Consider the following 22126-nt stretch of genomic DNA (forward strand, 5'->3'; position numbering starts at 1 on the left):
GGGGAGGAGAAGATAATTCAAAGAGACCAGAGATGCCTTGGCCGAGCAGGAAGAGAGACAAAGGAGCAGTAGCAGGTCTGTGCTGACATCCTGACTAATTTAGCATCACTCACTGGAGGATCCAAGCTCTAGTGAAAGTACAGACAGTCATCTTAACTGCCTGTCTCTCAAAGCCACACGTCTCACAGACAGCATTTCCTCTGTCAAACAGGCTGGGCAGCCATGTGTGGCTGAGACAAGGCTGCCAGCTGTACCATAGGGGCAGTGATGTATTCTCAGCACAAGGTGGTTAAGAAATGCGACTCAAGAAGAGCTTTCACATCCTGTCTGTTAGAGGTGGTCAAAGTACACCCAGTGTAGAGGCAGGAAGCTGATGTGGGACCATCTGTAAGAAAAAAAAAACACCAAAAAGCAAAAAAGTCTTGCACTTGAGGCAGCATTACATGGTGTTCAAGGTGTGAGATGAATATCAAGTCCAGAGGAGGGTTATAAAGATAATCCAAGGGCTGGAGCACCTCTGCTATGAGGATAGGCTGAGGGAGCTTGGGGTTGTTCAGCCTGGAGAAGACTCCTGGGAGACCTTACAGCAGCCTGAAGGGATCCTACAGGCAGGCTGCAGAGGGACTTTTCCTAAGGGTGTCTGGCAATAGGACAAGGGGGAATGGTTTAAAACTGAAGGAGAGCAGTGTTAGGCTGGATCTTCAGTACAAGGGTGGTGAGACCCTAGAATGGGTTTCCCAGGGAGGCTGTGGATGCCTCCTCCCTGTGGGTGTTCAAGGCCAGGCTGGATGAGGCCTCGAGCAGCTGAGAGGTGTCCCTGCCCATGGCAGGGGGGGTTGGAGTTGATGATCTCTGAGGCCCCTTCCAACCTAAGCCATTCTATGATTCTGTGTCCATTCCACTCATCTGCTTAACTGACTCCAGCAAATCACCACCTTCTTACCCTTTAATCACTTTTTATTAACTGTTTTTTGCTGTCTTGAGTGGTGCACAAATACATATCTAAAGCTCCTCTGAAGAGGTGTCACAGTGGAGGCTTCATCTAAGTTCTCCAGCTACAGCAGTGATTTAAATATCTTGCTTTGCTGATGAGTTTTCCTGTTATTCACCAGATTCCCCTACACCAGCTTTGGTGTCTGCAGTCAGATATCCATATGTGAAACCTGCCTGGACAACTGAAAGTGTTTCAGCACCAGGTCTTAGCAGGAACAGAGTGTGGTTTAGCTGAATGTGGTTGTCTTTTAATTGTTTCTTTTAAGATAAAAAGGAGCCTGATGCTAAAATTGCCAAAACTGAGGAGGAGACTTCAGATAAGGAGGAAGAAGAGAAGTCCACAAAGCCTCCAGCTGGAGGTTCCAAGTCAGGATGGAAGAACTGGAAGAAGACAAAGGAATCTGACTCTGGTGGAGAGGAAAGCAAGATAACATATTGCCACTGGCTTCTGAAGTCAGAACCAGAGAGCAGGCTGGAGAAGGGAGTGGATGTGAAAGTAAGCACCAAAACTTTCCTCACTCAAAGTACAGCAGCAGTTTCTGTACTGCCCAGAGCATTAGTGCCTGACTGCTGAGTTACAGGGTCTGACAGCTCAGACTGTGTGCAATGTTAACACAGTTGTGACTTTACTTCTCAAACCCCACATGTCTGCAGGGAAACCTGCCCCGTGGCCAGGAAGGCTGATGGCATCCTGGAGTGGAGTAGAAGGGGTGTGGTGAGTGGGTCTAGAGAGGTTCTCCTCCCACTCTGCCCTGTTGAGGCTGCATCTGGAATATTGTGTCCAGTTCTGGGCCCCTCAGTTCAAGAAGGACCTCAGGGAACTGCTTGAGAGAGTCCAGCACAGCCACAGAGCTTCTGCAGGCAGTGAAACATCAGCCTGTGAGGACAGTTGAGGGAGCTGGGGCTTGGAGCTGGGAGCAGAGGAGCCTGAGGGCTGCCCTCACTGCTGGGGATAAAGATGTGCAGGGCTGGAGCCAGGCTCTGCTCAGGGATGGCCAAGGACAGCACAAGGGGCACTGGGGGCAAGCTGGAGCAGAGGAGGTGCCATGGGAACAGGAGGGGAAACTTTGTCCCTGTGAGGGTGCTAGAGCCCTGGAGCAGGCTCCTCCTCTGGAGACTTTCCAAACTCACCTGGATGTGTTCCTGTGTGACCTGCCCTGGGTGCCCTGCTCTGGCAGGGGGGTTGGACTGGCTGATCTCTGGAGGTCCCTTCCATTCTGTGATCCTATAAAACATAAAGCCATTATGTTGTTCTCTTCCAGGGGGACAACCTTGGGCTTTGATACTTGAGTAAGAGAGGGAATCAGGTGCTGAGGATGCTCAGCTGTTGACAGCAGGGGCAGAATTTATTTCAGACTCTGCCTTTACACTGCTGCACTGTTCCTCCTTTGTGAAGGAGCTACTAGGAACAAATGCTTAGGCACAATATAGACAATAAAGACCAAACCACCTCCTGAACTTCTCCTGCATTTCCATTCCATTTGGCAGTTCAGCATTGATGACTTGAAAGCTCAGCCCAATCAGACAACCTTTTGGGATGGAGTAAGGAACTATCAGGTAAGGAGCACATGTCAATGATGGGAGTTACTGAACTAGAACAAGAGGTGTCTGTTCCCACAGGTAACTCATTCCCTTTGCCTGGAGGATCTCCTTCTGAGGCACTCAGCCTGGTTTTACAGGTGCATTTGGAAGGGAGTCAGAGAGCCAGGCCAGGTTGCATGTGGCTCTGGACAACCTGATCTAGTGGGAGGTGTCCCTGCCCATGGCAGGGGGGTTGGAACTTGATGATCCTTGAGGTCCCTTCCAACCCTAACAATTCTGTGATTCTGTGAGTCAAATCTCCTGCTTAATTGTGTCTAGGTCAAGTTAGGTTGAGGCTGGGTCAAGTCACCCAGGTGTTCTTTAGCTGCCACCAGCCTTTATTTCCCTTGGCACCTTTTAGCAAGTCTGTACTTACCCAGGCACTGAGCCCTGTCAGTGTACAGCTTTCCATTCCACGCTCCCAATCTGCATGGGCTTATCCCCTGTGTATGATCTCCTCTGCTGCCTGGTTGCTGACAGCCAAGTCAAGTCTTCTGCTGTCTCTGAAGGGGGGTGGTTAAGCTGTTCAGTTCCCACACACCTTCAGCAGGATCTTGCTCTTTAGCCTTGTTTTAATTTGTGTCATTGCAGCACAAAACATCTCTGTGACAGCTGTAGGAAACCTTACCTGAGTAGCTCTAAGCACCTTGCTTGTTAGTTCTTGTTCCTAGCTGCTGGTAATGAAACTCCAAGAGCTTGATACAAAGAGCTCAAAGTCTCCTTTTTACACCTGACAGGCAAGGAATTTCCTGAGAGCCATGAAGCTGGGGCAGCAGGCCTTCTTCTACCACAGCAACTGTAAAGAGCCTGGCATTGTTGCCATTGTCAAGGTGAGTGCCTTCATCTCATTCTGTGTTTTGGGGAGAGAGGGGAAGTGATAATGAATAATTTACCAAATTGCTCATTAGCCCTACTTCTGTCTCAGCACCAAAGGAGTGCAAGAGTTGTCCAGTCTGAGCAGCAAATGAGCCTGGGCCCATTGGTGCCTATCACAGCAAGGCAGACTCAGGTGTCACAGAGACTGACAGCATTGGGACAGGCTGCCCAGGGAGGTGGTGGAGTCTCCATCCCTGGAGGAGTTCAAGAAACCTGTGGCCATGGCACTCTGGGACATGTTTTAGTGGCCATGGTGGTGTTGGGTTGCTGGTTGGACTCAGTGATCTTAGAGGCCTTTTCCAAGCCAAACAATTCCATGCTTCTGCCCAGTTTGACAGTGCTGCCTGTGTTCCTTCCACACTCTCTCCAAAAAGGTGATGATGCTTCTTTAGCAGCCACGCTGCTCTGCAGTGCTTTGACCCAAGAAACATAAAGGAAGGAGAGAAATCTCTCACCATCAGAGTGGAGTTCAGGGAAAGCAAGGCTGGGGTTTGCAGCAGGACTGTTCCTTGTGTCCAGTCACAGCTTGCTGAAGGATGTTTCATGCCCTTTGCTGACTGTGGTTTCTAACTGATTGTCTCTCTTCTCCCCTTCTGCTTCAGATTGTAAAGGAGGCCTACCCTGACCACACACAGTTTGATCAGAAGGATCCTCACTATGATTCCTCCAGCAGGAAAGAGAACCCCAAATGGTCCATGGTAATGTAGTAAACTAAACACCACTGTTTCAAGCTGTGTGTGCAAGCCCAGTGAAGCTAGAAGCCTCTTTCCATCATATTGTACATCTTAAGCTTCTGTCCTGGCCTGCCTGCCCTTTTCTCTCTCAAGGGAAAATCCAGTCCTGATTGTTCTCTCTGCCAGAGGGCTGCCAAAATGTATCTCCTCTAACTTTTTAGATCTTACTTAGGTGCAGAGCTGCCCACCATGCATGGCAGAATTGCAGGTTAGGAAAGAGAAGAAACATCTTTACCACTGTAGAGTTCACAGCAAACAAAGCTGTAGTTCTGAGGCACATCAAATTATAGGGGAGTGACTCTTCAGAGGCTGGCTACATCCCACAGCTTAGTTCTGCATTGTCTGTGCCAAGAGGAATGTGTGTTGCTAGTGCACAGGGCAGGGAGTCATGTAAACAAATCACCTGCCAGCATAGCTGAAAGTTCCTCTAGCCTGGAGCAAGCAAAAGCTTCCACACCATTCCGAGGCAGAGCAAGTCAGCCACCAGCTGCACTTTATGTTCTCTATCCTCACCAAAACAAAACAAAACAAAACAAAACAAAACAAAAAAACAACCAAAAAAACCCCAAAAATCTTTTGGAAGCAATATCCTTCTCCAACCATGCTCCTTGGCCACCCATCCCTTCCCAGGTGGACGTGCAGTTCGTGCGGATGACGAAACGCTTCATCCCCCTGTCTGAGATCAAGGCTCACCACCTGGCACACAAAGCAGCTGGAGGGCCCCTCAAGAACATGATGCTCTTCACAAGGCAGCGGCTGTCCATCCAGCCACTGACACAAGGTAGGAACCTTCTTCTTGGTGCCAGTCCCTCTGACAGTCTCACAGGAGATCAGAGGTTGGAAGGGACCTCCAGAGATCATCAGGTCCAACCCCTCTGCCAGAGCAGCATCACTTAGGGGAGTCTGCACAGGAATGCATCCAGGTGGGGTTTGAAAGTCTCCAAAGAAGGAGACTCCACAACCCCCCTGGGCAGCCTGTTCCAGTGCTCTGTCACCCTCACTGTAAAGAAGTTTCTCCTCATGCTGAGGTGAAATCTTCTATGTTCAAGTTTGAACCCAGTGTTCCTTGTCTGATCACTGTGAACCACCAAAAAGAGCCTGGCCCCCTCCACTTGACACCCAACCCTCAGATATTTATAAACATTGATCAGATTCCCTCTCAGCCTTCTCTTCTCCAGACTAAACAGCCCCAGGGCTCTCAGTCTCTCTTCATAGGGAGATGCTCAAGTCCCCTAAGCATCCTCATGGCTCTCTGTGGGATTCTCTCCAGGTCTCTCAGGCAGCCCTCACTCAGAGAGCTTACCCCACCTGCAACACTGCCTCCAGTTCTGGGGCCCCCAGCACAAGAGGGATATGGAACTCTTGGAGAAGGTCCAGAGGAGGCCACAAAGATGATCAGAGGGCTGGAGAACCTTCCCTGTGAAGACAGGCTGGGAGAGTTGGGGCTGTTCAGCCTGGAGAAGAGAAGGCTCCAGGGAGAACTTAGAGCAGCCTTACAGTACCTGAAGGGGACTACAGGAGAGCTGGGGAGGGACTTTGAACAAGGGCTGGGCGTGCCAGGATGAGGGAAAATGGCTTTGAGCTGGGAGAGGGGAGATTAAGACTGGAAATGAGGAAGAAATTCTTTAGAGTAAAGGTGGTGAGACACAAGAACAGGTTGCCCAGGGAGGCTGTGGATGTCCCCTCCCTGGAGGTGTTCAAGGCCAGGCTGGATGAAATCCTTGAGTGACCTGGGCTGGTGGGAGGTGTCCCTGCCCATGGCAGGGGGTTGGAACTGCATGAGCTTTAAGGTCCCCTCCAACCCAAACCATTCTATGATTCTATGAATCGCTGAACTTGGAAGTTCCACTTACAGCTTTTTCTTCCTTACCTTTTCAATGCAGAAGAATTTGATTTTGTATTGAGCCTGGAAGAGGAAAAGCCACAATAAGAAACCGACAGCAGCACAGCTTCTCCCCAGCCTGCTGATGCCACTAACCTAGTGTAACCCTCAAGTCTCCTGGCTGAAACACAGCAACCAGAACCTGCCTGCACACAACTTGTAGCCCTTGTCCTGACACTGTTAGTTCTGCTTATTTTTAAATAAAGCCTTTTGGAATCACTTACAGCTTCCAGTTCTTCATAGTGGGGAAGATCTGCACTTTATCTCTTCCTGAAGAGCCACAGAGGTTCATTCTCCTTGAGGATACTTACTGCAGGATCCATGGGCTGCAGAGGGATGTTTTTGTACAGAAAGGTATCACTAGGCTGTTGCCTGGAGCAAGAAAATGGAGATCTAATCCACTGGAACAAGTTGCCCAGGGAGGTTATGGATGTCCCTTCCCTGGAGGTATTCAAGGCCAGGCTGGATGAAGCCTTGAGCAACCTGGGCCTAGTGGGAGGTGTCCCTGCCCATAGGAAGGGGGTTGGAACTGGTGGCCTTTAAGGTCCCTTCCAACCTAAAGCATTCCATGAAGCTATCAAATCTATGTGCACACCTTGCAAAGCAGATCACAGTTACCTTCCTGCAGGTACAAAACTTCCCATCAGGGAAATGGGGAAAATAAAGCTGAGTTTTAAGCTATGTGGGTCTTCCACTTTCTAAGCAGTGACATAACTTAAAAGAAAGACCAAGGATTTATAAAAGAGAACAAAAGGCAAAACTCCATCAGCACGGTCGGAGGGCTGCACAGTATGGCACTAAACAAAAATGCCTTCATAGTGTGAAAAAAAAAAACAAAAAACAACCCCAAAGCAACAACAACCAGACCCCAGGCCAGGCAATATAAACCATATCAGACAAACTCATGCACAGCATTTGACAGCCAGGGCTGGCTCTTTTTAATTGAAGGGACAAAACCCCCCGAGTTTTAAAATACAGCCATTGAAAAGACAACGAATTAAGAAACATGTAAACACAGCAGAGGCTTAATTACAGGTTGCACTGCTTGGTTTAGTACTTGCACACTCCCCCCCTGGCTGACTCTGCCTGGGAGAGAGGAAAAGATCCAAGTAGTGAAGAGAAAACCACCCAGCTGGGGGACACACGACTGCTGGAGTGGTGTCTGCCCCTCCCCATGCTAATGAAATGCTCTCCTGAAGTACCTTGTCCTGGAGTGACCTCAGGCTTCAACTGCTCTCTAAGGATGCTCAGCACATCTGCTCCACCCCAGACACACACAGAGGGCCCTGCTGGCTCACAGGTGGCAGTGGTCCAGGGAGAGGAAGTAGAAATGGGGGTCACTCCTAAATTCTGGTTTCACAAGGAGGGGACACAGGAGAGAAGGGCACAAATAGGGGAAAACAAACCAAAACCCCAGGCTCATGCACCTTTTCCAAGTAGCCCCTCCAGATGTTTAATAATCTCCTTACATTGCCTTGACAGTCAATTTTCTTATACCCAGGACTGATCCTGTTGGGCCAGTAAACAAAACACTCCTGGAATGCAAAGACATCTTCATCCATGGGGTTTCTCCACCACCACATGGCCTCCAATCCAGAGGAATAGCCCCAAAAAGTAGGTGGGATGGGAGTCGAGGGAAGGCTAGAGGAGGGTTAGGGATGCTGCTGTGCTCAGCTTAGCTACATGTCACAGGTTGAGCTGACACCATGATGGATGTCTGCTGTCCCCAGAGGCTCCCAAAGGGAGCTCTGCTTGTCTCTGAAGGATTGTGAGCTGCCACAGCATGGGTGGCTCCCCCCAGGCAGAGGGGGAGTTGAGTGAGTGTCAAAAGCAGCACCCAGATTCCTTTGCCACCTGAGACCTGCAGCAGGCCACCCACCCCTTGCCCTGGCCTACCAAGGTAGTTGTCCAGAGCAAGCTTTTGCTTCAGCCTCAGGAAGACAGGGCTGCAGCCTACAGCACAGACTTCTCAGGCAAGGAAAAGCCACATCTTCACTGTCAGAGAGCAGAAACAGGGTGTGACACAAGCATTCAGCAGAGATGAGATCATTAGTGTCCTCTACAACAGACTGGCCAGCTCTACTAACAACCACAACCTTACACATGGTGAGTAAAAGATAACTGACTTTGGCAAGCAGAAACACACATTTATCACTGAAATACAGTAGCTGTCTTAGTACAGAAAAAGCTTCCCTTCCCCACCCAGGCCCCACTCCCTCCACCAGCACAAAGCAGAAGATACTTTCATTTCCCAGCTGCAAGACAAGGATTCTACATTCAGCTGTAGTACAGAGGCTGAGGACATTCATTCCGGAGTCAAAAGGAAGCTGGGCAAAACCCCAGCAAGCCACAAACTCCCAGGGAAGTCCAGAGCAATCCCACTTGGACAGAGCTCATATCCCAGCACTTATTACAGGCTTGTTTCACCACCTGGCAGGAGGACTGACCACCTGCTTCCTTGAAGGACATCTACACAGGATGGATATCCTCCAGACTCAGTCAAACTGGTCTACAAAAGCCACATTTTAATTTTTCACAGAGTGACTCCTGTCTGGGAATGTTCTCCTGATTCTATTTAGCTGAAGACTAAAAGAAGCTTACTTTAGAAAAGAAAAAAACCTGCTGTTCAGGTTCTCAGTTCATGGCATACCCTCAGACCTCACTGGTGACTTCAGCTCAGGCCTCAGGAATGTGTTTCTGCAACCAGAGAGCTCTTCCAGTCGCCTCTTGGCTTCATCTAGCAGCACACACAAGGCCATGAGCTTCTTAGAACAACTGCATCCACTCTGTCCCTGCTGACCCTCACCCCACAGGCACGAGTGTCACACAGAACACCACACATCAGTTTCTGTGCTGTTGTCTGTCCCCACTCCAAAGCCTGCTCTATCACAAGGACACAGACATGAGCAGGGCAGCGTGTGCAGCCTAAGCCCACTCCCCAGACAGTCTCCTTTCCATTTCTCACCTCCCAAAACTCTCCTCCAGACCTCTCACTGCTGGTCTGCCCCTGCTCTGCAGCAGCAGCCGGCACCCAGGGGAGTGCTGCAGCCACAGTCCGGATCTCAGGGGCGCTCAGGCAGCTGCCAGGACAAGACAAGGAAGGCACTGCTCTTGGCCAGGAGCCTTCCTGCCCCTGCTCCTTGCCCACCCAGTAGCACTGGGACCTTCACTGCTCTGCCCTACCTGTGCCACCTCCACCTCCTCCACTCACATGCAGCCACAGCAAAGGGCACAACCACGCCTGCTGCCCACGCTCCATGGCTGCCTGGACCCCAGGACTGAGCCAACTGTGCTACCTCACTGCTTGTGACAAGGAAGCCAACAGCAGCAAGGGGAGGAAGGGCAGGCAGCGAGGGACTAGCACTGAGCCACTTCAAGCAGGCCACACCTCAGTCTCTGACTCCCTCCTCTACCTTCCAGCCATCACTTCATCGTTCTCCTTCACAAAGATTTCAGAAAGGCAAGAAAAAAACCAAAAGTCTCCATCCTAGAGAGCCCCCAGGCAGCCTCCTCAGCGCTGGCAAAGGAGCAGCAGATTTGGCCTTCACTTGCTCTCTCCCTCCCCATCGCCACGCTGAAAGGCTCCCGGGGCAAGGAGGAGATCAGGCAGCTCCGCAGCCTCCGGCCCTCAGCCCAGAGAGAGCTGGTGGCTCGGGAAGCACTGAGGTCCCTTCAGCTCTGCAGCTCACCTGGCCCTCCCCTCCCCTCCCCACCCTGTGAGTCCTTTTGAAGAAAGGAATTAAGTCAAAAACGGATATTTATTGTCATCAAGTCTCTGAAGTGTTTGTGTTTTGTTTTCTTTCTTCCTCCTTGCTGCTGTCCCCCACCGGCTCCCCAGCAGCCTTCCTCTGTGTGGCCACTCACTGCCGGCCGTTGTTCTCTGGGGGCTGGCTGGGGGTCTTGGCCTCGGGGTGCGAGGAGGTCCCCTCAAAGCGCTGCGAGGCGATGGCTGCTTGGTGGGACATGCTCTTCCTCACTATGTCTCCTTTCCTCCACAGCACCACCTCCTGTAGCAACACAGCCAGGGGCAGGGGCTCGTCAGGGCTTGTTGAGACCTTCTCCTGGCCCCACCCAGACCCCCAGGCTGAAGGAGGCTGCCAGGGCAGCAGCCTGCACCCAGTGAACTCGGCCCACGCTGGCAGGTTCCACCCGCAGCCATGCACATCAGGCCACTTGCAGTGGCAAGCAGAGGTCTTGCAGTGCAGCCTGCCTGAAAATCAGGGTAGAGCCCAAATTCCGGGTAGATCCATGGGATCTGTGGTAGTTTTAGGCTCTTCTCTCTCCCTTTTCCCTTGTCCAGTGGAGGGGGGAAGCTATTGGTAGCCCCTGGTTTTGTCCAGGGGTGTTCTTTTGTTGTTTATAAACACATATACATATTGCATATTTTGTACATATTCATTTTATTTCATATTTCTAGATTTTAGTCTTGTTTGTAAAGAGAGCTTCATTTGCTTCCATTTGAGCTGGTCTGGCAATTTTTTTGGGGGGGAGAGGGGGTAATTCCAACCCACCACACAGAGGCAACCCACTGGACCTCTAGGACAGCTCTGTCCTCTTGCTGTTGGCTACCACACTGGAACTGATAATGTGGTTGAGGCCCCATCCCTGAAGACATTCAAGATCACTTGGTGTGGCCCTGAGCAGTCTGATCTACTTGCCTGCAGGGGGGTTGGGCAAGATGACCTTTGAGGGTCCCTTCCAACCTGAAGCCATCTGTGAAGCACAGAAGCTCCACCACTGGGCAGCAGAGCAAAAAGGAAGTCTCAGGTGGGCACTGTCTACATATATCCCCAGCACCACCTGCATCTGACCTGCATGGACCAGACCACCTGCACACTCTGTCATCCATCTAATCCTTACAGCCAATCAGAAACATGATTCTCCCCCCTAGGAATCCCAACTTCCCAGGATCTCAGAACCACAGAATTGTCAGGGTTGGAAGGGACCTCAAGGCTCAGCCAGTGCCAACCCCTCTGCCATGGGCAGGGACACCTCACACCACAGCAGGTTGCTCACAGCCACATCCAGCCTGGCTGCAAAACCCTCCAGGGATGAGGCTTCCACCACCTCCCTGGGCAACCTGTGCCAGTCTCTCACCACCTTCATGGGGAAAAACTTCTTCCTAACATCCAATCTGAATCTACCCAGTTCTACTTCTGCTCCATTCCCCACATCCTCGTGGCACAGTGTCCCAGGAAGAAGTGGGAGCTGCTTCTCACCTGCTGTTTAAAGTAGCGTCTCTCCTCCTCGTCGATCAGCACCAGGTTGAGGTAATAACGCACCGAGAACTTCTTGTTGATGTCCCTCATCGTTGGAGTCAGCTCATAGCCAGCCAGAAAGAGCCTGATGGGAATGGACTCCCCTGCAAGGTGCAGAGAACCATCAGCACAGATGCAAACTAGGAGAGCAGCATCAAAAATCTCACTGGGCCACAAACTTTGTGACTGTCTCCACAAGTGGAGGTAAGACAAAGACCTCAAGACCCTTCAGAAATCAGCAGGCATGGTCCATACCCAGATCCTGCTCTTGCTGACAGCTGTTCCCTCTCCACTTATTCATAGATTCATAGAATGGTCTAGGCTAGAAAAGACCCTGAAGATCATCCAGTCCCAACCCCCTGCCATGGGCAGGGACACCTCCCACCAGCCCAGGTTGCTCAAGGCCTCATCCAGCCTGGCCTTGCACACCTCCAGGGAGGAGGCATCCACAACCTCCCTGGGCAACCTGTTCCAGTGTCTCACCCATCACTTATCAACACAGGACTCATTTGTGACCTGCATCAAGACAGCACTGCAGGAAAAAAAAAAAAAGAGTAAGGAGACATTTTCTCTGGGAGGTGACTCTGCTGGGCAGCAGAACTGCAAAACAAGTGGCACAGGAGATTGGCACAGAGCTAGAACACCATCTTTCTGCTCCAAGTTGCAGCAATGCCAGCTGGTGGCCCATGCCAACAGGGAATTTAGATCTATTCCTGGTTCTGCCACTGCTTCATCAAAAGAATTAAATCACTGCAACTCATTTGGCCTCAATCCCCCCCTCCTCCTCCGCCCAGCACACCAGAGCAGGGGATCTCATTTAATCACTTAGAAAAACTGCTGTGTGCTGCTACTGAGCACACAGATCACAGTCACAGAATGGGAGGGCTCAGAAGGGACCTCTGAACATCACCCAGTCCAAGCCTCCTGCCAGAGCAGGGTCACTCAGGGCAGGTCACACAGGAACACAGCCAGATGTCTCTTGAAAGTCTCCAGAGAAGGAGACTCCACAACCTCTCTGGGCAGCCTGCTCCAGGGCTCCAGCACCCTCACGCTAAAGAATTTTCTCCTCATGTTGAGGTGGAACTTCCTGGGTTCCCGTTTGTGTCCATTGCTCCTTGTCCTGTCACAGGACACCACTGAAAAGAGCCTGGCCCCTTCCTCTGGACACCCACCCCTCAGATATTTATAGACATTAATAAGATCCCCTCTCAGCCTTCTCTCCTCCAGTCTAAACACCCCCAGGACTCTCAGCCTTTCTTCACAGGAGAGATGTTCAAGAATCAGACTGAAGATGCTGCAGGACTCATATTCCCTCCCCAAAAGACATCAGAAGAGGAACTCTGAAGGGTTCCTCTGCCTCCTCACCTCTGACAGGTGCCCCATCCATGATCTCATATTTAGCTATTGTGTCATTCTCATGGTAGACGTTGGGCCCAGTCCCTGTTGTTTCTCTCTTGATGATGTCTATCTCCATGTGTTTGATCTTGATCCGCACCAGCAGGAAGTAGATCTTCCCAACAATCACATCTTTTAAATGATACCTAGCAAGGAGAAGAAGAAAGCACCACAATCAAACACTGCACAGCAGGCCAGCACTCAAGACTTTTGTTTCTTTTCTCAGGCACTTGGCTTTTGTCTGCGGCCCCAGCTGGAAATTTCCAGTGGGAACCACCTCCACTAAGGCTGCTGCAAACAGCACCTCCTCTTTCATCCTCTGGCCTTCTGCAAATCAACAGGAGCAGGTAGCAGGATCAAGATGAAACCAGAATTTCAGGCTGAAGATCTGCAAGAAACCCCTGAGACAGCAAAAGCCTCCAAACCCAATTTTTTAGGTCAATTAAAACTAACCCAGATGTTACACTGCAGAGAGAGATATGCTAGCATCAGCATTAGAAATATTCTAAAATAGTTGTTTCCAGCTTCTGGGCCTGAATTAAGGTCAGCCTTGAGCTGTGTTGTCTTGGAAAGAGCCAATGTTCTACTGTGAAGATGCTTGGCAATAGCTGAGGACACAGGGAATGTGCAGTCCCTGCAACAGCCTCCCACAATAAGCCACAGCTGTTGCTTCCTGCTCTTTGGTCCAGAGAACACATCAATGGGGCAAGGAGAGGAACTCCCAGATCCTCAGCCAGCATCTGACCTGGCTGCCAGCCTTGCTGGAGCACAGCAACCAGGAATCCCCTGGAGGACCACAGGCAGACTTCCAAACCAAGCTGGCCCCTGTAAGTGCATCACTCCCCACGGCCTCTGGCTTGCTCTTGAGGCAACTTACTTGGACTTGTTATACTCAAACTCGATGTGCAGGCAGTCCTCAATCCCCACCTCCATCTTGATGGAGGAGTTGAGCTCAGGGTAGGTGCTCAGAGTGTGCACGACAATGTCCATCTCCTTCACCACATCGTTCAGCCGCCGGCTGACCGTCGCTCGCAGGAAATACCTGCAAGGAGAGTCCCCTCTTAGGGCTGCACAGGCAGCAGCTGGCACCAAGCAGGGAGGGGCAAGGGGCTGACAGGATGTGTGGCGGGTTGAAAATTTGCAAGGTACAGCCTAAAAAACTACCACAGGATGGCACTGGGCTGGCCAAGCTGCCCTACTGCTCCAGGTAACTACTGGAGAGAGTTCAACACAGGACTATGAATGGATGGTGAAGGGACTGGAGCTCAGGAGGACAGGCTGAGAGCCCTGGGGCTGTTTAGTCTGGAGAAGAGGAGGCTGAGAGGGGATTTGATCAATGTCTATCAATATCTGAATGGTGGCAGTCAAGAGGATGGAGCCAGGCTCGTTTCAGTGATACCCAGTGATAGGATGAGGGGCAATGGACATAAACTCAATCCCAGGAAGTTCCAACTCAACACAAGAGAAAACTTCTTTGCTGTGAGGGTGCTGGAGCCTTGGAGCAGGCTGCCCAAAGAGGTGGTGGAGGCTCCTTCTCTGGAGAGCTTCAAAACCTGCCTGGACATGTTCCTGTGCGACCTGCCCTGGGTGATCCTGCTGTGCAGGGGTGGGCTGGACTGGATGATCTTCAGAGGTCCCTTCCAACCCCTAACATTCTGTGATTCTATGATACTGGTACCACAGCTTCTGGAGCAGCCAATCCCCCCCACTGGCAAAGCCAGAGGGGCATTTTCAAAGGGAAAAGCAGACTGAGACTTAGACTCTGAGCTCTCAAGCATTTGTGAGCCTGAGTTACCTCAGCACCATTTTGGGGCTGTGAGTAACAGCCTGCACATGTAAAAACCACTGCCCTCTGGCAGGAGATTAGCTCAGCCTCACAGACACACCTCTTGTGCAGCTCCCAGCACTCTCCAACCCCCTCCCCCCTCCCCAAGCCAGGGACTGCACTTCAAGTCAGCTGCAGCACCTAGATGTGAAACACAGCCTCCAACAGACAACCAAGATCCAAGCTGGGCATCTCTTTGCTCACAGAGCACAATTACAGTTGACAAGACTAATTACAAAGCATCAAAAACGTCCCTGCTGGAGACTACAGCAAACAACCTCATTTGGTTTGTGAATTCTCAAAGAAATTAGAAAGGGTTTGGTTGATTCAGATGGGGCTGATTTCTCTTGTCACTTTGATGGGGCAAACCAAGCTCCAGAAAGCCTGATGCATGCTTATGGAAGTAAGAACCTTCAAAGACAGCCTTTGACAGCTCAGCTCACCACAATCAAAACCAACAAGGCTGGTGGGGAACAGCTGAGGGAACTGCAGGTGTTTAGTCTGGAGAAGAGGAGGCTGAGGGGAGACCTCATTGCTCTCTACAGCTCCCTGAGAGGAGGTTGAAGTGAGGTGGGGGTTGTTGTCTTCTCCCTAGTATCAGCAAATAGGAGGAGAGGAAAAAGGTCTCCATTTATGCCAGGGGAGGTTTAGGTTGGAGATGAGGAACAATTTCTTCGCTGTGAGAGTGGTCAGGGATTGGCACAGGCTGCCCAGGGAGGTGGTGGAGTCCCCATGCCTGGAGGTGTTCAGAAACCTGTGGCCATGGCACTCTGGTTTAATGGCCATGGTGGGTGGTGTTGATGGCTGGACTTGATCTTGGAGGTGTTTTCTAACCCCAACAATTCTGTGATAAGTTTGCAGGGATGTCTGGGAACAGATGCTGCACTCAAGTGCCACCCTGCTGCACATCAGCACTTGCACTGCACTCCAGCACCACCCTGCTGCACATCAGCACTTGCACTGCACTCCAGCACCACCCTGCTGCACATCAGCACTTGCACTGCACTCCAGCACCACCCTGCTGCACATCAGCACTTGCACTGCACTCCAGCACCACCCTGCTGCACATCAGCACTTGCACTGCACTCCAGCACCACCCTGCTGCACATCAGCACTTGCACTGCACTCCAGCACCACCCTGCTGCACATCAGCACTTGCACTGCACTCCAGCACCACCCTGCTGCACATCAGCACTTGCACTGCACTCCAGCACCACCCTGCTGCACATCAGCACTTGCACTGCACTCCAGCACCACCCTGCTGCACATCAGCACTTGCACTGCACTCCAGCACCACCCTGCTGCACATCAGCACTTGCACTGCACTCCAGCACCACCCTGCTGCACATCAGCACTTGCACTGCACTCCAGCACCACCCTGCTGCACATCAGCACTTGCACTGCACTCCAGCACCACCCTGCTGCACATCAGCACTTGCACTGCACTCCAGCACCACCCTGCTGCACATCAGCACTTGCACTGCACTCCAGCACCACCCTGCTGTGGATCAGCACTTGCACTGCACTCCAATACCACCCTGCTGCACATCAGCACTTGCACTGCACTCCAGTACCACCCTGCTGCACATCAGCACTTGCACTGCACTCCAGTGCCACCCTGCTGCACATCAGCACTTGCACTGCACTCCAGTGCCACCCTGCTGCACATCAGCACTTGCACTGCACTCCAGTGCCACCCTGCTGCACATCAGCACTTGCACTGCACTCCAGTACCACCCTGCTGCGGATCAGCACTTGCACTGCACTCCAGTACCACCCTGCTGCACATCAGCACTTGCACTGCACTCCAGCACCACCCTGCTGCACATCAGCACTTGCACTGCACTCCAGCACCACCCTGCTGCACATCAGCACTTGCACTGCACTCCAGCACCACCCTGCTGCACATCAGCACTTGCACTGCACTCCAGCACCACCCTGCTGCACATCAGCACTTGCACTGCACTCCAGTACCACCCTGCTGCACATCAGCACTTGCACTGCACTCCAGTGCCACCCTGCTGCACATCAGCACTTGCACTGCACTCCAGCACCACCCTGCTGCACATCAGCACTTGCTCACTGCACAGAGCCCCAGCTGGGGTCAGCACGGGGAGGGGACTCACCTCAACTTCACGTTCTGCCCCGTGTAGGACTCGTAAGGTTTCTCCACGTGTGTGAACTCAAAGTCAAAGGTCTGTGACTGAGTGAATTCCCCAGGCCTGGCCAGGTCTTTCACCAGAGACACGAACTCGTGGTGGTTCCCTCGGTCATAGTAGAGCTCTGGGAAAAGAGAAGCCCAGGGTAAGCAGTGATGCTTAACCCCACACAACACAGTGAGGAAAGGCAGGAGGATTCACAGCTATGAGCAACTCTCTTCTCCAGATCACTGCTTCCTTCACCACTCTTCTGAGAACCTACCAGGGGAGCCTGTGGCTGCAGCACACTGCACTTGTTCACTGCTCTCCATCGGAGCCAGGTGCAGGCCAGGTCTTTCCTGCCTGGAACAGGAATTACAACAAATCATGAACTGGGCTTGCCTCAGAGTGGACACAGGTCACCCATCATCAATATTAGTTATGGTCAGGCTGCCTGGGGAGAGGAGCCAGCAGCTCATCCAACCCTTTCCAATGCTTTTCTACACAACATTCCAGGCCTGGACCGTTCTGTGATTCTCTGATTGCCACTGCAAAGAGAGGGAAACACCTCAGTGCCTCTCTAGTACAGCAAACAGTGAGAGCACTAAACCAAGGCCCTAAGAACCTTCTTCCCCTTCCTGCTCATCCTTTGACAACAAAGAGTTGCAGGGGTATTGACTGGGGGAAAAAGTAATGGTGGAGACCCTCAGTGTCTGCTGGAGCAGGTTGAGAGAGGAGCAACAAAGCTGGGGAAGGGTCTGGAGAACAGGGCTGGGGAGAAGCAGCTGAGGGAACTGGGGGTGTTCAGCCTGGAGAAGAGGAGGCTGAGGGAGACCTCATTGCTCTCTACAGCTCCCTGAAAGGAGGCTGGAGTCAGGTGGAGGTTGGTCTCTTCATCATAGTATCAGAGGATAGAAGAAGAGGAAATGGCCTGAAATTGTGTCAGGGGAGGTTAAGGCTGGAGATGAGGAACAATTTCTTTGCTGCCAGAGTGGTCAGGGATTGAAAGAGGCTGCCCAGGGAGGTGGTGGAGTCCCCACTCCTGGAGGTGTTCAAGAAACCTGTGGCCATGGCACTTGGGGCCAGGGTTTGGTGGCCATGGTGGGGTTGGGTTGCTGGTTGCACTCAATGATCTCTGAGGCCTTTTCCAACCGAAGCAATCCTGTGATTCTAACTCTGCAGAACACCAGTGCTCAGTGCACGACTCCCCAGTGTGTGGGGAGGCAGCTGAGTCAGCTGTTCCACCAGCACCTTCACAGCCATGTGAACACCATGAGGGAAGAGCATTCAGCTCTGGGAGCACTGTTCAAACCAGCTCAGGTACCCAACATGGTCATGTTGCTTCAGCTTTCCCCACAGGCTCCTTGCATCAGCAGGAAACAATTGCAGGTTTCCTCCCTTCACGACAGCAAACCTCTCTGCACTCCCAGAGAGTTTTCTCCCCCAAGCCAAAGCAACAGAAGCTTAAAACTCCTCAATCTGCATTTAACAGCTCAGTGTTGGACACAGCCATCAATGAAACCTGCCCTTCCCAAGCCTGTGTGACTACAGGACACCCACACAGCCCTTCTCAGAGGCCAAGCCTTAGCCAATCTGATATGGTTAGATGAGGCAACAAACCCTGAAGTCATCAGGCAATCATCTCCACACCAGCTCAGTGTCAGCACTAAACGCTGCAGAGGAGGCTTCTGAGAGGAATTAGCAGGAGCTGGGAGGAAGTCTCAGTTCTCTGCTCTCCTTGAGATGCAAGATGAGGCTTCAGCTTTTAAGTGATGGCTGCTCCTCACCCCCCTCTGCTCACCTTATCTCTCTAATGGAAGTACTGGCAGCAGAACTCCCCTGGCTTACGCACAACAGCCCAGGGCCATCCAGCCCTTCAGGCTGGGCAGGCAGGTGACAGAAATAAACCCACTCTGCACTGAATATGTGGCCACTGAGAGGAAAGTGACAGGGAGAAGCCACGTGTCACAGGGGGAAAAAAAAAAAAAAAAAAAAAAAAGAGCAACAGATCATCTTGCCACACAATGCAAGCAAGGGGAGGCAAATGTCACCGCGCTGGAGTTCTCTGCTGCCTGGGAAGGGCACAGATTGGAGCTCTGCAGCCTTTAGAAGAGGAAGGATTGTTGATGGTTCCCACACTCTAGAATGTCAAACAGCTACAAGCTGTGATTTCAGGTGAAAAAAATGGAATTGGCAACGTTTTGGTGGCATGCTCAGGATGCAGCAACCACAGGCAAACTGCAACCTGACAATGGTTCTGTGCTCACTGGGAGCCCTGCAGGCTCACAGACTGGATTCTGCTCCCCAGTCTGGAACAGCCACTGGGAAGAAATTCTTTAGAGTGAGGGTGAATGCCCTCTCCCTGGAGGTGTTCAAGACCAGGCTGGATGAGGCCTTGAGCAACCTGGACTGGTGGGAGGTGTCCCTGCCCATAGCAGGGGGTTAGGACTGGATGAGCTTTAAGGTCCCTTCCAACCCAAAAATCTATGATGGGCAAAAGGAAAGGCTAATGTGTGACCACAGCAGCTCCTAACACACCCTGCTTGGGCAATACTGTGAATTCAAAACAGTTGTTCTAAACATGTCTGGCAGAAAAGTCTTCCAAAATGGGTCTGAGAGGCAGCTGAGGCAGCACAGAGGATACAGAATGGAGCAGAAAGAAAGGTTTGTGCTTAATTTCCCCTGACAAGCACCATCAAACAGCAGAAGGTCATAAGCTAGCTCCTGAAGCACAGGCTCACTTCTGCTCCATGGCTTACAGGCTCTGCCCCTTTCTTCCCACAAGCAGTGTCACACAAAAGTGAGGCCAGCAAAACCATTACACAGCAGCATGGGGGCCATGTGGGACAACCTGGAGATCACCTCCCTGCACCCCAAGATCTGCAATGCAAAGGCTGGTGGCCCACAGCTTGGGCAGTGACTTTGAGGGTGAAACCTGAGTCCAGAGGACCCCAGACATGAGGTATCTCATGAGCTGAGCTCAGCCACACCGCTGGGAACATCCTGAACTCAGTTTGGTTTGTGGGACTCAGGCATGGCCATGAAACACGGACATCTCCACTTGGATGGAAGATTGGGTGTGCAGCTACCCTTCCCCTAAGAAGCAGGAAATATCAAATCTCAATTGGTGCACACACAGATGGACACAAGAAGACCTCATTGCTCTCTACAGCTACCTGAAAGGAGGTTGGAGTGAGGCTGGTGTTGGTCTTTTCTCCCAAGTAACTAACAACAGGACAAGAGGAAAAGGCTTCAAGCTGCACCAGGGGAGGTTTAAGTTGGAAATCAGGAACAATTTCTTTGCTGCAAGAGCGATCAGGCATTGGAACAGGCTGCCCAGGGAGGTGGAGGAGTCCCCATCCCTGGAGGTGTTCAAGAAATACGTGGCCATGGCACTGTGGCACATGGTTTAATGGCCATGGTGATGCTGGCTTGGACTCAACTCTCAGAGGTCTTTTCCAACCATAATGACTCTATGCTAAGTTGTGCACAGCTTGAACTCACCCAACCAACCATGCAGGGATGTGTGGGCACTCACTCAGAGGTGAATAAAGGAAGGAATCAGCCCAGCTGAGGCCCTAGACCCACAGAAAACCAATCTCTGTGTTGGGGGACAGGGGTTAGGGAGGTGCAGCTGCTGATTTGAGCTGTAGGGGCAAACCCCACCATCCTCAGCAGAGCCACTGCTTCCCTAACTGAACTGGATGGTCTCTAATGTCCCTTCCAACCCCAACCACTCTATGAATCCCCAGGCACACCAGCAATGCACACAGCTTGTACAGCTGTGAAGGGAGAGCTTGGGAACCCCACCTGGGAGCTGGTGCTGCCGGGATGTCCAGACTCAGACCTGCAGGTGCAGGATGGGAACCCAGTTTCATCCCACCTCCCTCCGAGCCTGTGCGTTCCAGGGCTGAAATCAGTGGCCGAGAAATAGGGCGAGAGAAAAGTGACCTGGAACGGGCTGGAGATCCCTTCCTCCTGCCAGGGCTGGACCCTGAAAGGGTTGCCCAGAGGGGTTGCCAGCTCGCACGGAGGGTGGGCTACCGGGCATTCTCCGTGCCGCTCGGGAGCGAGCGTAACCTACTTGGCAGCAGCACTGCTTTCCGTGCCGCCGGGCACGGCGATGCTGCCCGGTTCTCACCGCCCTGCGTGCGAACCACCAGCGCTGAGAGGCCGAGAGGGATCTGCCAGCCCCCGCGCAACGCGACCGAGCTGGGAAGGCACCCGGGACGGGATGTCACGCACCGAAGCGCCACTCCCAAGCCCGGGCTACCCCCGGGACCGGCTCACCCCGCAGCAGGCCGGCTCCCCGTGCCCCTCTCACCGATCTGCCCGATGAACTCCACTTTGATGCCCTGGTGTTCCAGCCGCCTGTGGGGGTTCTTGAGGGTGAGGACGACCCGCCCAGAGACGGTCTCTCCGTCGTAGAAGAGGAAATATTTCTCCTTCTTGCCTTCCTCCGTCTTGTGCTCCACACGCCGCCGGCTCTCGGCGTCGCTGAGCACCAGCTCCAGCTCCGGGGTCTGCCCGAACCCGAAGAAACTCATGGCAGCGGGAGAGCAGGGCCCCCGCGGCCCCGCTGGCAGCTCGGCGGATCCCGGCTTGCCCGCAGGCACCACGGACAGAGCTCTGCGGCGGCGGGCGGCAGATCAGCCTCGGCCCCCTCGGATACGGAGCTGCCGCGCAGGGCGGCGAGCAGCACGGCGGTGACAGCGGCCCCGCGGCCGGCACTCAGGGCAGGGCCAGGGCGGCAGGGAGGGAGTTGGGGGGCCGCAATGCGGCAGGGACGCCGGGGCCGGGGAGGCAGCGGCGGCGGCGGCGGCGGATCCCTGCGGCCCGGCTGCCGCTGGAGGGAGCCCGGAGCGGGCGCGGCTCCGCAGCCCTGCGAGCGCTGCCTCCCCGTCTCGCCGCGCCGAACGCTGCCGCCGTCCCGGGCCGCGGAGCCGCGCACCGCGCATGCGCCGCCGGGCCGGACACCGGACCCACGGTCGCGCAGGCGCCACCCGCCTCCCGCCCCGGCCCTCCTTCCGGCGGGCGCGCATGCGCGACGCTCCGACCGGAGGGGGAGGCGGGGCCAGGGGTAGGCAGAGCCAATGGCGGCAGCCGCTCTGGTTGCTTCCGGGAGCGGGGCGGGCTCCGCGTGGTGATTGGCTGCGGGCTGCGGACAGGCGCGATTGGCCGGTTCAAAGAGATCGGCGGAGGGAGGATGGCGGTAGATCGGTTGTTGCGTGCCTTGGAGGAATGGCAGCTGCAGGACGTGGGCACAGGTAGGGGAAGGGGCGATGAAAGGCAGGGGTAAGCGTAAGGGGAGCCGGTGCGGGTCCCCGCACCGGTGCGGTAACGGCGGGTAGCGTCGCGGCTGGGACTGTCAGCCACCGTCCCCGGGCCTGGGGTCTGCTTCATGGGTTGTTCCGTGTGTGTTCGGAGGTGATTAGGAAACTTGG

General features: G+C 53.2%; 2 protein-coding genes across 3 annotated transcripts; one reads left to right on the top strand and one right to left on the bottom strand.

Moving 5' to 3' along the window:
• The first annotated feature begins 32 nt into the window (after positions 1-32).
• THYN1 (thymocyte nuclear protein 1) lies at positions 33-6134 on the top strand. The gene is made up of 7 exons (XM_054395676.1): positions 33-75; positions 1260-1489; positions 2482-2550; positions 3312-3404; positions 4053-4148; positions 4815-4965; positions 6068-6134. The coding sequence occupies exons 1-7, from the start codon at positions 33-35 to the stop codon at positions 6112-6114; spliced, it is 729 nt and encodes a 242-aa protein (XP_054251651.1). The 3' UTR covers positions 6115-6134.
• Positions 6135-9823: 3689 nt separating this feature from the next.
• Positions 9824-21229, bottom strand: VPS26B (VPS26 retromer complex component B). Of its 2 annotated transcripts, XM_054395604.1 has the most exons (7): positions 21007-21026; positions 16966-17045; positions 16671-16827; positions 13597-13761; positions 12690-12865; positions 11286-11428; positions 9824-10073 (listed from the first exon to the last, which is right to left on the bottom strand). In XM_054395604.1, the coding sequence occupies exons 2-7, from the start codon at positions 17012-17014 to the stop codon at positions 9927-9929; spliced, it is 837 nt and encodes a 278-aa protein (XP_054251579.1). In that variant the 5' UTR covers positions 17015-17045; positions 21007-21026; the 3' UTR covers positions 9824-9926. The 2 variants fall into 2 exon arrangements, with proteins under 2 accessions (XP_054251579.1, XP_054251578.1); XM_054395603.1 differs by lacking the exon at positions 16966-17045 and having other exon boundaries at positions 21007-21229.
• Positions 21230-22126: the final 897 nt, after the last annotated feature.

This window comes from Indicator indicator, chromosome 34 (assembly GCF_027791375.1).
Source record: "Indicator indicator isolate 239-I01 chromosome 34, UM_Iind_1.1, whole genome shotgun sequence".
Classification (NCBI taxonomy): Eukaryota; Metazoa; Chordata; class Aves; order Piciformes; family Indicatoridae; genus Indicator; species Indicator indicator.

Excerpts from the sequence above, each read along its gene's own strand:
- VPS26B (XM_054395603.1), bottom strand. The coding sequence starts at position 21,229 with ATGAGTTTCTTCGGGTTCGGGCAGACCCCGGAGCTGGAGCTGGTGCTC. Across the intron at positions 13,762-16,670 it reads GGGCAGAACGTGAAGTTGAG|GTATTTCCTGCGAGCGACGG; the intron begins GTGAGTCCCCTC and ends CTCTCCTTGCAG. Across the intron at positions 10,074-11,285 it reads GACGCTACTTTAAACAGCAG|GAGGTGGTGCTGTGGAGGAA; the intron begins GTGAGAAGCAGC and ends GTGTTGCTACAG.
- THYN1 (XM_054395676.1), top strand. The coding sequence starts at position 33 with ATGCCTTGGCCGAGCAGGAAGAGAGACAAAGGAGCAGTAGCAG. Across the intron at positions 76-1,259 it reads AGACAAAGGAGCAGTAGCAG|ATAAAAAGGAGCCTGATGCT; the intron begins GTCTGTGCTGAC and ends GTTTCTTTTAAG. Across the intron at positions 2,551-3,311 it reads ATGGAGTAAGGAACTATCAG|GCAAGGAATTTCCTGAGAGC; the intron begins GTAAGGAGCACA and ends TACACCTGACAG.